Source organism: Syzygium oleosum, unplaced genomic scaffold (genome assembly GCF_021117445.2).
Source record: "Syzygium oleosum isolate NSW1041296 unplaced genomic scaffold, Sole_v2.1 Sole_v2.41, whole genome shotgun sequence".
In the NCBI taxonomy this organism is placed as follows: Eukaryota; Viridiplantae; Streptophyta; class Magnoliopsida; order Myrtales; family Myrtaceae; genus Syzygium; species Syzygium oleosum.
In genome coordinates, this window is record NW_026607525.1 from 940408 (window position 1) to 953414 (window position 13007).

Below are 13007 nucleotides of genomic sequence, written 5' to 3' on the forward strand. Positions count from 1 at the left end.
GACTGTTTCAATTGACTGCTGAACCAACTTGGGACCCGTGATGCTCCTCTCACCCACTCATCCCAACAAACCGGTGTTCTGCAAACCCTGCCATACCATGCCCCAAACGGTGCCATTCTAAAACTCTGCTGATAGCTATTGTTATAGGCAAACTCAACCAAGGGCAATTATTCTTTCCAACTTCCCCTAAAATCCAATGCACATGGTCGCAGCATATCTTCCAAAGTCTGAATCGTCCTCTCAGACTAGCCATTCGTCTGCGACTAATAGGCCGTGCTAAACTGTAACCTTGTTCCTAATGCCGTATGAAGACTTTTCCAATAAGCGGCAGTAAACTTAGGATCACGGTCTGAAGTGATCGTCACTAGTACTCCATGAAGATGAACTATCTGTTGCACGCACCATCTTGCGTACCTTCCTAACGCGAAGTCCTTTCGCATTGCCAGAAAATGTGCTGATCTTATCAGCCGATCTACTATAACCCAAATTGAATCATGGCCCATTTGGCTTCTTGGTAGTTTCATAACAAAGTCCATCGCGTTATGCTCTCATTTCTATTCGGTGATTTCCAATGACTGCAACAATCCACCCGGCTTACAATGCCGTGCCTTCACTTGTTGGCATGTTAGATACTCGGTCACGTGCTTGGCTACATCTACTTTCTTGCCTTTCCACCAATAATGCTGCTGTAAATTCTGATACATTTTTGTACTCCCCGGGTGAATACTATACGTACTACGGTGTGCTTCAAACAGAATCTCTTCCTTCAGTTCTGCATCACTTGGCACACATAACCATCCACGGAACTTTAGAATCCCATCCTCGGATATCTGAAAATCCGATTTCCTTTTTGTGGCATCCATACATCAAAATCTTCTGAATCTCCGGGTCCGTATATTGTAAAGTCTTAATTTTAGTCTGAATTTTTGGTTCAATCCTCAATGCGGCAAGTAGACTTTAAAACATGGCTCACTTCAAACTTAAACTCTAAATCCCGGACTCCCTCCAACAAGGTCCATTATTTGACCATCATATGCACGATGCTCGATTTTCCACACAGTGCATCCGCTACCTTATTAGCCTTTCCGGGGTAATATAAATATCGCAATCGTAGTCTTTAAGGAGTTCCATCCAAGGACGCTGTCTCAGGCTAAGTTCTTTTTGAGAAAACCGATACCTTTAAACTCTGATAATCTGTATAAATCTAAAATTTCTCCCTACACGAGTAATGCCTCCAAATCTTAAGGACAAATATAATTACGGTCAATCCCAAGTCATGCATCGGATAGTTCAGCTCATACGGTCTCAATTGACGCGATGCATATACCACTACTTTCCCGTGTTGCATTAGCACGCATCCCAATCCTCCTAACGACGCGTCACTGTGATTCTCAAATCCTCCCGGACTTGACGAGATCGCTAACACTGGCGCGGTCGTTAACCTCTGTTTCAATTCTTGGAAGCACCTTTCGCACTCATCCGTCTATTCAAACCTCGTCTCCTTCTTTAACAACCGTGCCAACGACGTAGCTAGTGCCGAAAACCCCTTCCATGAAGCGCCTATAATAGCCTGCTAGACCCAAGAAGCTCCGAACCTCGGTTACTGACGTCGGCCTCGGCCAATTCGTGACGGCTTCAATCTTTGTCGAATCCACTACAATCCCTTCCCCAGTATCGCATGTCCTAAGAACGCCACTCAATGAAGCCAGAATTCGCACTTATTAAACTTAGAATAGAGTGCGTGTTCCCTTAAAGTCCATAGATCTCTTTTCCAAATGTAACTTATGCTTAGCGGGACTCTGCGAGTATATCAAGATATCGTCTATGAACACGATTACAAACTAATCCAGAAATTCCTTGAATACCTGATTCATTAAATCCAATAAGGCTGCAGGGGCGTTCGTCCGTCCAAACGACATCACCATAAACTCATAGTGTCCATACCTCGTCCTAAATGCCGCCTTCGGCACATCCTCCTTCTTGATTCTCAATTGGTGATAACTAGTCCTCAAGTCGATCTTACAAAATATTGATGCCCCGTGTAACTGGTCGAACAGGTCATTTACTCTTGGCAACGGGCGTTTATCGTTAATGGTTACCTAATTCAACTGTCTGTAGTCAATACATAACCTTAACGATCCGTTCTTCTTCCTCACGAATAAAACCGGCGTTCCCCGTGGAGACGCACTCGAACGAATAAAACCTTTATCCAATAGCTTTCACATTTGGACTTTCGATTCCTTCAATTCCGACAGTGATATCTTGTAGAGCGCTCCCAAGGTCGGTTTCGTCCCTGGGGCCAACTCAACCACAATCTCGACTCTCCTATCAGGTGGCAATCCCGGCAATTCCATCGAGAAGATTACATACCTCGGCTATGTCCTTTAGCCTTGATTCCTCAACCAACTAATCAGTCCCAAATTGATTTTTTTTTTTTTTACCTCAAAGACAAAGCTCAATCCATCCAATTTCGATCCAACAGTCTCCCAAAACAAATCACCTCGGTTCTTTATAAAATCCGAAATTTCCAAGTATAACTCCTCCTTCCAAATTCGTCCAAGAATGTCACTAGTAAATCAGAAATCCATAAATCGATTGCGCCTATCCACCATAAGTGATAATACGTCGTACATAATCATCCAACTAAAAATTTCGAAATCATCTCCTATTGTACCAAAACCCCCTCTCATAACGCATCTAGACTTTCAAGGCACATCCTTCACTTCCTTCTCAGCCACCACATACACTTTTCCTTACGTCCTTAGCCGATTTTGATTAATCTACAGGGCAGCTCTCACTTAATGTCCTACCTGGGGTCGCTGCGATTGCATTGGTGACCTAACCTGTTGGTTCAATAATTTCTCATCTGGTAACCTTACTGTCCACATCCACAACATGCCCCACTTTTACCTTGGCAATGGTCATTCCTATGCCTCTTTTCATAAGACCGACATGCAGCGTTGGAGTAGCAGTTTGGTTTTCTAAAGTTCTTTCTTACTAGAGGGACAATTCTCTGATTCTCTGTCATAGGCTTCTTTCCAAAGTTCCTATTGTCCCTAGCCGGCGCGTATCGCGATCCATTTCGGTAGCCCTTTCACTCGTATCCGTCTCAACCATCGAGCTCTCTCATACAACTCATTGTAATCCCTTAAGACTCAAAAATACTAACTGATTGCGGAATTCCAGTTCCAATCCATCCCGAAACCTCCTTGTCCTATCCACATAGTCCTTGACCATCCTTGGTGCGTACTTAAACAACCTTACAAACTCGACCTGATCGACTGACATCCGATTTTAGCGAAGCCGAGGAAACTCTGTCTTTTTCTGTTCTCGCGCATTCTCCGAAAAGTACTTCCCATTGAAAGCCTCGACCAAAGCACCCCAATACTTCAAAGCCTTTTTCCAACTCTTATATCCAAAGTGATGTAGCCTCGAGGTCACTTTTCCCATCAAACTTCGGAGGTTTCAATTTCAAAAATTGCTCAACCAGTTATTGCATCTGTCTGACTGCATTAACTTGCCCTTGACCTTGATTCCCATCATTCCCCTTAAAATTCCAACTTCTTCGAGTACCCTCAGAATTCCATCCACTCTGGGATCCTCTGCAACTCCAGCTTGCGGACCTACATGACCTTGACCTTGACCTCAACCTCGACCTCGACCTCGACCTCGACTGCTCAAACTCACAGGGTCACACCACTCACTTACCTGCTATAATTCCCCTCGGGAATTAAAGACCTAGGCCAACTATACCAGTCTAAAGCCCTAGGCAGTGAATCACAACAATTCACTAAGCAGGCAGTCAATCACAACACCACTCAATCACAAAGAACAGCGATCGTGCACTAACCTCAAGCCCTGTCGCACCTGCATTTCACGTATTAGTGCATAATATCACTCAGCAATCACAATCACACGGTCTGGGGTACGCATGGCACACAAGACTCCTTAACTGACTACCCCAAAGTCATCGCTCCTTATCACTCCAGGCTTCGACCAACTTGGATCGAGCTGACCTTGCTCTGATACCAAATCAACGGGGATGTCACGCCCCGAACCCCAACGGGCTCGCGACACCCCTTCCACGGTCGTATTGAACGCGACGTCCCAGGACGCGTCGCCGACCCAAACGAACTACGCAAGCGGAAGCGAAATAAAACAACCCAGACAGTAAAATATGACGAATGGATAGCACAAAACAATAATTCCAAATACACAACATTAAAACGAAGTAGTGGTTGGATATCCTACTTCGCTATACAAAAGAGGGGCACACAAAAATATGGGGCAACTTGACCCGTACTTGATCTCCGAGATACCCTTGCAGCGTCTCCAGTCACTCATGGTCGCGGATCTGAAATGGTTATATAATAACCGTGAGAACGAGTCTCAATAAGCAACACCGTAAACCCCACGTAGGCCAATGCGTACCCAGACAAGTCGTACATGCAATCTACCCCATAACATATAAAATAAAATCGCATCCTTATACTTACCTCACCATCGAACCCATGTAAACTCTGCACGTTAGTCAAATCGCGACAAGACAATAATACTAACTCAATAACATATCACGCTCAATCAAACGCCAACCACACTGGCACTCAATCAATCACACCAATTCAATCACACATTCAATTAGCCGGTCAATCGGTTCAATCAATTCAATCACACACAACTCGCATGCGTGGTCGAACAACTTTCCACGACCTCCCGGGTCCTTTCACACTTGCCGCGCCAGCTGCGCCTCGGGCCCGATCTCACGGCCCGCTCTGCGCCTCGGGCTCGCCCTTAGATCAAGCGGGCTCGGCCCCGCGTAACCACGCCTCGGGACATTTTTCCCCTTCCAATGACCCGCGTAACCTACGCCTCGGGTCGGTCATGCCTTTCTCGCCGCACCGCGTAACCACGCGCCTCGGGTTGGCGGCCTCCGATCAATCGGGCTTTTCTCATGCACATGCACCACAACACAATTCGCCATTCTCACAAGTCATACCAATCAAACTCAAGGCATGCTCACCGCAATATTCCACCAACCCGACCTTCAAGTCGGTCACATTCAGCTATCAATTCCACTCACAAATGCCACGATAAGCCAATCATTGACCCACCAACAATAGCTACAAACATACACCAACAATCATCCCAATTCCAATTCACAAGCTCACGATTCCGACATTCAAGCCGGCCACAATCACACGTCAACTTTCCCACACACGCCAAGACAATACGGATATTTAGCACGTCACAATTTGCCACGCAATCATCACAATTTAATCCACCACTTATCACCTAATTCAAGTACTAATCATATTCTAACCAACTAATTCATTTTCTAACTTAGTCATTGAATTAATTCTAATTAATCTCTAAACAAGTCTAATAATACCCATTGTACTAAATAGGGATTAGAATGTCACTTACTTGGTTTTGGCCCGGAGAAAATCGGCTCGGGCCTAAAATGGCCCGAGTGAACAGTGTCTCACTCGGCGCGGGCAAGGGCGCGACGGGCGCGGGGCTCGGCCACGGTACTCGGCCATGGGCACAGCCCTCGGCCACGGGCACAAGGCGCGGCACGGGCACGGTCGCGGGCAAGGGCACGGGCGCGGGCAAGGGCACGGGTACGGGCAATGGCTGGTCGGGTGGCCGGTTGGGCTTGCTCCGGCGGTGGGCGGTGGCGGCGATGCGGCGCGAGCGGGCGGCTCTCCGACGACCAGCTCGGAGGGAGAGAAGAGAGTCGGCCGGAGTGGGGTGGCGAGGGAGAGAGGCTGGGGCGGTGAGGGCTCGGAACAGCGATGCTCGGGCGGCATGGCGGTGGTCGGTGGCGAAGGGACGCCGGGTGGTGGTGGACGAGGTAGCGACGGAGGCGGCGGCGGCGGGCTGCTCCCCGACGACGATGGGAACGAAGGAAGAAGAAGAGGAAGGTGGCGAGGCGGGTGGCGCGGCAGGGCGTTCGGCGGCGGCAGTAGCACGCAGCTCGAGGCGTCGAGGCGATCTTGGGGAGGCTGGCTGGACATGGCCGGGACTCGTCGAGCACGGCGGCGAGCCGAGCTCGCGCGCTCGGGGAGGGATGAAGGCGGCGTGGGCGGCTAGGCGGAGGTGGCGGTCGGATGGTGTGCGGTGGTGACGAGCGACGGAGGTCGGTCCGGCGGCGATTAGCGAGCTGGTCGTCGCGCCGGCGGACAGGGGCACGCGCGGGCTCGTCCGGGGAGGAAGAAAGAAGGCGAAGAAGAAGAGCGGAAGCGAAGAGAAGGAAGAAGAAAGAGAAGAAGAAGGAAAGGAGAGAGAGAGAGAGAGAGAGGGTGTGTCGGGGGGTGGGTCACGCATGGGCGTGGGGCGAGGGACGTTTGCCGGGGGAAGGCGTGCGCGGCCAGAGGGGGAAAAGAGAGGGAGAAAGAAGGAGAGAGAAGGAGGGAGAGAGAAAGAGAAGAGGGACGGTAGACGCAATGAGGAGAGAGAGAGAGCGTGCGCGGCGTGGGCATGTCAGAGGAGAGAGGAGAGAGAGTAAGAGAGAACAAAGTTAATATTTATCCTCGAGCGCGAACCAACGGACACGGTTCAAACTAAATATCGATTTAACGGTCACGATTCAAATATTAAATGCGATCCGATGACCCAAATTCAAAATCGAAAGCGATCTACCGGTCCAAAATAAGCCTCGCATATAAAAAGGGACAAAGGCCGAATTAATTAAATCAAACTATAGCGAGGGAGGTCTACTAGTCCAAATTCGCACCCGGTCAAAAACTCCCATTTTTCCATTATTCCTGACAATCTCAACGCTGGCTACGATAATATTGACACCATCCAATTTATTTCGTCTTGAAACTCCCGAAAATCGACTGCCAAGTTCGAGGTCTAAATAACGGCCAAATTCGATCGAATGCGATTCTAGCGAAATCTCAAGATTTAAAAATAATAACCGGGAGTAATCAGTTCCCATGCGAGATTTTTACTATAAGCGCACTGACGAAATACCCGTTTTATAAATCCCAAAAATGGGCCAAAATTCGGAATGTCACAGAATGTGCACGTCTGTTTGCTAAGATAAAACCAGACTCAAAATCTTCATCTGCTACTCTCTCCAATATGTGCCACAACCGGTGGAGAATGAATCTTTAATTCAGTCTCAATTTGAAGCTTCCACATCCTTAGTGCATCCCATGGTTACACGTTCAAAGGCCGAATCTCGATGCCAAACCACAAATATGCCAATATAGCAGCATCATCTATCCCTCCCGAGCCACACATTGTACCATTCAACCTTAAAACATCCTGGTTGGACAACCATTATGCTTGAGGAGTTGAATGCTCTTGTAATCAACAAAACATGGGATCTTGTTCCCCATCATTTCTCGATGAACATGTTTGGATGTAATTGGGTGTACAAGGCAAAGCTATGTGCATGTGGTTTACTTGAGCAATTGAAAGCTTCACTTGCTGCAAAAGGGTTTCATTAGGAGGAGGGCGTTGACTTCCTAGAAACTTTTAGTGTAGTAGTCAAACAACCCACAATTCGCATAGTCCTATATGTTGCTACTATATAGAATTGGGAGATTTTCTAATTGGATGTCAAGAGCGACTTCCTACACGGCAATCTCATTGTTCCTGTCTATATGGAACAATCACTTAGCTTCCGTGATTCATTTTATCCTGAACATGTTTGCTTACTTCAGCACGTGTTCTTTATTTTCTCTAACAAATACATCAGAATTATGTGATTCGGCGGTGCACCTACTTCACGAGGAGAGATCAACAAGATGATTGTACTATGATCGACAAAGATGATATTACAAATGTTCAATCACACTCACACTAATAAGTGTTTTCAATCATAGATTAAACCCGAACCCAATGAGGATCAATCACAAGAAAGAAGTTTTCTCATACCCGTAACCCTCTTGGATGACGGCTCTTAATATCTTTTGTGTCTCTTGCAAGTTTTTACACATATCAAGTGCATTCACAATGCACACGAGACGAAACTCAATAATGTAACTTTTATACGCAATTCTTTTGCTTTTGTGTGCTGACCGTATATTTTAGGGCACAACGATCTAATAATTTTCATATTCATCCAATTTCCTAAGCCCTAATTACTTTTTATCCAACTTCTGATATATTATCAAGATAAACTCCGCCTATAAATTTTCCAACTGCATTGGAATAAAAGTTCATGTTAAATCGTACAAGCAAATTGAGGTCATTGACCACGAACGAATTAGGGATAAGTACATTAGAAGTCCTAAAACTCGTCATGAAAGTGTATTTGAGTCCTAAAACTTTTAAAAAGTGCAAACAAGTCCTAAAACTTCTCAAATTGGTCAAATTAAGTCCTTCCGTTGATTATATTTTTTGAAAATTTATGACTCGATTGTACTTTTGTGATTAGTTTTAGGATTCGATTGCTTTTTTAAAAATTTTAGAACTCTATTGCACTTTTGTGACAAATTTTAAAAATTTTAATGCACTTACCCTCAAGAATTAAATGACCAACTTTGATGGCTTCGAGAAATAAAAATAATAATGTATGCCTTGAAAGTCAATCCCCGTGGAAAAAATAAGAGTTTGACTTATCTCTGCTGAGAGTCGACACTAGGGCATATTAACATGTCATAGTGATTGACTTTTTTTGTCTCTCGAGATCGGGACTTGCACACGTTAGGGTTGCATAATGCACAAGCCAATGTATTTTTTTTCAAGTAATTAAATTTTATTAGAGAATTATAGTAACCTGAGATGAAAATGACCGTGTAGGGCTCCAAATAATAATTAAAAAAAACGTTCTATGTTGGGCAGCCCTTTTGGACTTCCATTGAAACCACTTAGTGGGAAATTTGCTCGACACCGTATACAAACGTACATAAATTTGTACTTCTGTCCCCTCTCTCACTCTGTGAGAGGTGACTGGCGGTGGCGGGTGACTCGCTTGGCCTCTCAATTGATATTGATTGCCCTAATTGGATGTTGCTACGGTAACTACACAAATGATTATAGAATCTTTGAATCGGGTCATGAATATTCAGTACAATATCTTAATAAGCCCGCCCCCGCAACTCTAGTAGCGCCTCTCGCGTCCACAATCTGCAATTCTCTCTAGAGGATAGTGACGTCCAAGAGCACAAATAGACAAAAAAAAATTCACTCTCTTAATATTGTTGACACCTAAATTTCGACGCATCATTTAGTAATTAATTGCATAGAAAAGTAAGGATTAAATTTTAATCCTTGAACAAAAATATTACAAATCGCATAGCATAAAGTTTAGGTTTATATAGATTAACTGCATTTCGCATCAGATCGGCGGTGGTAAGCGAGCTTAAAATTCATCACGTAAATCGAGCTCGGGCACCGAACGAGACTTGGCTCACTCGGAAAGCATGGGCCGAAAATCACACACAAAAGGGCTTGGTTGTCTTAATTTGAGCTTAAATTAACCCATTATGCTTAATTAAAGAAAAGCCCAAATTAATTCAGCCCACTTAGAATTAAATTAAAGCTAAACCTAAGCCTATTAAACTAGAAAGTAATTAATTGACTCTAGTTTACATTATAAATATATATTTATGTCTCATAATCTGGGGCTCTCATAATTCCTAGATCAGAATTTTTTTGGAGAGAGAGAGATTGGCGGCGGAAAAAGAAGAGAAGTTCTCTCCTCCCGCGGTGGTTCCTCCCGTGCTTGGCAACCATCCATCATCGCCGCGCCAGCACTTCCATCGTTCGAGGGAAGTGGCCATTGAAGACCCACTGCCAAAGCAATAAAATCTAGTCAACACTAGACATGGTCAAGCGCACACAGAAATTCACAAAGTGAGAGCAAGTGCAGGGAAAAGTCAAAAGTTGGAGTTTTCTTCAGTATTGCGTTGTCTACCACTGACACCAACGCCATCACTTGGTTCTTGCTGCTTCTTGTGCTCCAAATCAGCGGCATCTTACGTTCCAAAACTCCAATTCAGTCCGTGCTATTGCGATTCAGTGTTCTAGCGATTCTTTCAGCAAAATCAGTAAATAGGCGGGCTCCAGTCCTTACCTTGCGTCGCTTGATCCAATTTCTCCGGTGTTTGCTTGTTGTTCAACAAAGTCGACGGTCCAGCGCAAGCGTAGCCACACGTCGGACACATCCAGGCGACATCGCAGTAGCTTCCACTCCAGATCAATGTGTTCCTCAGCTCGGCAAACCACCCCAACGAGTTCATAACAAGCATTCCAGCAAACTGTGAGCCCGGAGCCTAGCCAAGGTGCCACTGTCCTTGGCGTCGCGGCCAGTTGAGCCCCTCACCGCCGGTCCTCGCTCCACCACCACTACGAGCTGAGCCGGTTCAGTCACTGTTCCCGACGTCGCTCCGCCGCTCCCGACGCACCGCCGATCCGCAATCCCGATCCGCTGCAGATTCAAATTTGGAAAGTAATCCGCAAATCGAGTAAAAATCTCTATCCGGTATATTTTCAAAATATTTAAATTCTTAGTTTGAATATTTTGAATATTCCGTGAATATTGCGTGATTGATTAGATACCTTAGGATAATATTTGTGATATCCGCAATATTCTAAGATACCCTAAATTAGGAATTTTTCCTAATTTGGCAACGTATCTGGACGACTATCCGACCTTATCCCTAAGGTATGATACGCGACGATACGGAAAATCGTTATCTTATCCATAATCATTTGGATACGATAATAGATTTTATTTGCTTTCCAAATTTAAACAATCAACTTTTTGTCGATATCTATAACCCTATAGATATGACCGTTAGTTTGATTTCTTTGCTTATAATTTGAAGAATCTTGCGGATTGCGTGGATTGTTTGAATGTGCTTGTTATCTTTGTTTGATTGCTTTCCTTTTAAATAAAGAAAATCCAAAAATTTGTTAGTTAGATTTAAATTAGAAGTTTTGCATGTTTAGGGAACCCTAAATGTATCTAGAAGATAGGATAATTATTTAATTTAAATTAGGACTTGAGATAATTTATTTCCTAGTTTAAATTAGGTGTTATTCTAATCCTAATAGATTATTTAGGTTATTTTAAAATTTCGAATTTTAATAAAAATTCCAAAAAAAGAATCACTTTGGGATAAATCAAATCATTTTCTCTAGGATAGATTGCATGTTGATTTGAGTATTTTTAATTCCGAATTTCATTGGAAAAATACCAAATATAAATCATTTGTCCGTCATTAGAATTAGGTCACGTCGTCGCATGACATACTGGTTCGCATGCTAGGTTGCATTAATCGCATGTAATTTTTGCACGTCATTGCATATAGGTTAGTTTACATTTTAATAAAGCGCAAACCTTAATGAACACCTTGAGTACCTTGCTTTGTTAATTAGAAATCATATTAGGATTGTCTGTATGATTTTCTATTAACAATGCAGATGCTTGCGTGGCTTTAAGGTATGTTATCCTGCTATTTATTTACTGCTTTCTTGGGTGTTAAATTGGTGGTTTGCGCACCCGCATGAACATCTCACATGTTAGTGATTAGGCAATAAAATGGATCCAGATTGCCTGCATAAACATTTTTTTTGAAAAGAAAAGGTACCGAAATGGCGTTAGACTAGATCTAGCGTAATCAAGTCCCCGAGCTTAGAATCTCTGGTTCGTAGGAATAAAACATATCTCCCTATGTTTTATTTAGGTTTCTAATCGACCTACCACAATAGATTAGTGGCGACTCCGAGCATGAAACTTTTTACGTGTTAAAAACTTAAACCCTAAGTTGCGAATTGGTAAGCGCTTGGGAGGGCCCGAGTTAAGGCTTAGTCTTAATAATCCATTAAATTCGAGAGAAATTTTAGGTCGCGACAAATATCTCTTTAAAGTACGTCCGAAAGCGATGCTATGCTTCTCCTCGATTTTTGGATACCCAAGTTGGATGTCTAGATAATTTACATCGACGATGGCCAACCGTTGAGGTGGCATGGCTATGAGGTTCACATCGGGTCAATGTCTGGTCCCCACTGACCCAATTTGTGACCACGTCCACTTCCCATGGGCATTCATCGGTCCAAATTAACTCCGTGAGCCACGGACACGCCTGTTGTCTCTTACATCAATAGCCTGATACCTTCGTCAAGAAAGATCACCAAAACGGATTCCAAATCCGAATCCATCAATATATTCAGTTTGATTCACCTTTACTCAAAAGGTTAAACCAATGAGTCAGGAGTCAACTAAGATAAATATATTAACTACTTTGCACCACGTCAATTCTCCGATTTGCGACTTTTTTTTAACATAACTTACGCATATATCTTAACAATCTCCCCTCATGTATGAGCTCAATATTAGGTCTGTGCTCCTTTTTAATTCATACATCATTTTGCACCAACAAATCTCAACGCTCACTTTCATCTTTGGTTTCTTTCTCCGGACCAAACCGTGTTAGTCAAGTCCTTCTTGAGATATTCACCCAAACACCTATACACATTGGGAATGGCCCACCAACCAATCATCTGTCGAGAGAGTGTAGCAAAAGCCCAATACCTTTACCCAAAGAGATCGTCAAGAGAGAGCCAAAATTCAAATGCGTTAATATAGCCTGTTAGACCCACTTTCACTCAACAATCTAAGTCAATGGGTTATGAGCCAACTAGGATATTAACCACTCCACACTACACCAATTTATCTTATGTGGGACTTTCTTTTAATAATCCCCAACATGTGCATCTCTACGCTTAATAATTAGTGGACAAAAGACAGCATGAATCTCGAGTGTTACACAATGACCTATGGATACACTATACTTTTGCATCGAGATCCTTCCCATGATCTTGCATCGTCAATGGTCCCTTTTTTTAGCTGCATGCATTTATACACTAGATAAGCAATATGAAGATTAAGCAGCAATCTATTGAAAATGGTATTTCATTACGTTCACATAGCGATCTGCCAATTCTTGGACAATCATGGTCACGTTGTGCTCAGTTGCATCGAAGACAACGATGACAATAACATGATATAATTTGGGGGAATCTGTTTCTAAGTGCGTTCAGTA

At 43.9% G+C, this 13007-nt stretch overlaps 1 protein-coding gene across 1 annotated transcript in view; it reads right to left on the minus strand.

Annotated features, from left to right (window-relative positions):
* LOC115691511 (GTP-binding nuclear protein Ran1A-like) overlaps positions 1–11914 on the minus strand; it is a 44256-nt gene extending 32342 nt beyond the window's left edge. Inside the window, exon 1 of the mRNA XM_056306061.1 lies at positions 11902–11914. Coding sequence (XP_056162036.1) covers positions 11902–11904 — 3 coding nt within the window. The 5' untranslated portion in view covers positions 11905–11914. The remainder of the gene's footprint in view (positions 1–11901) is intronic.
* Positions 11915–13007: the final 1093 nt, after the last annotated feature.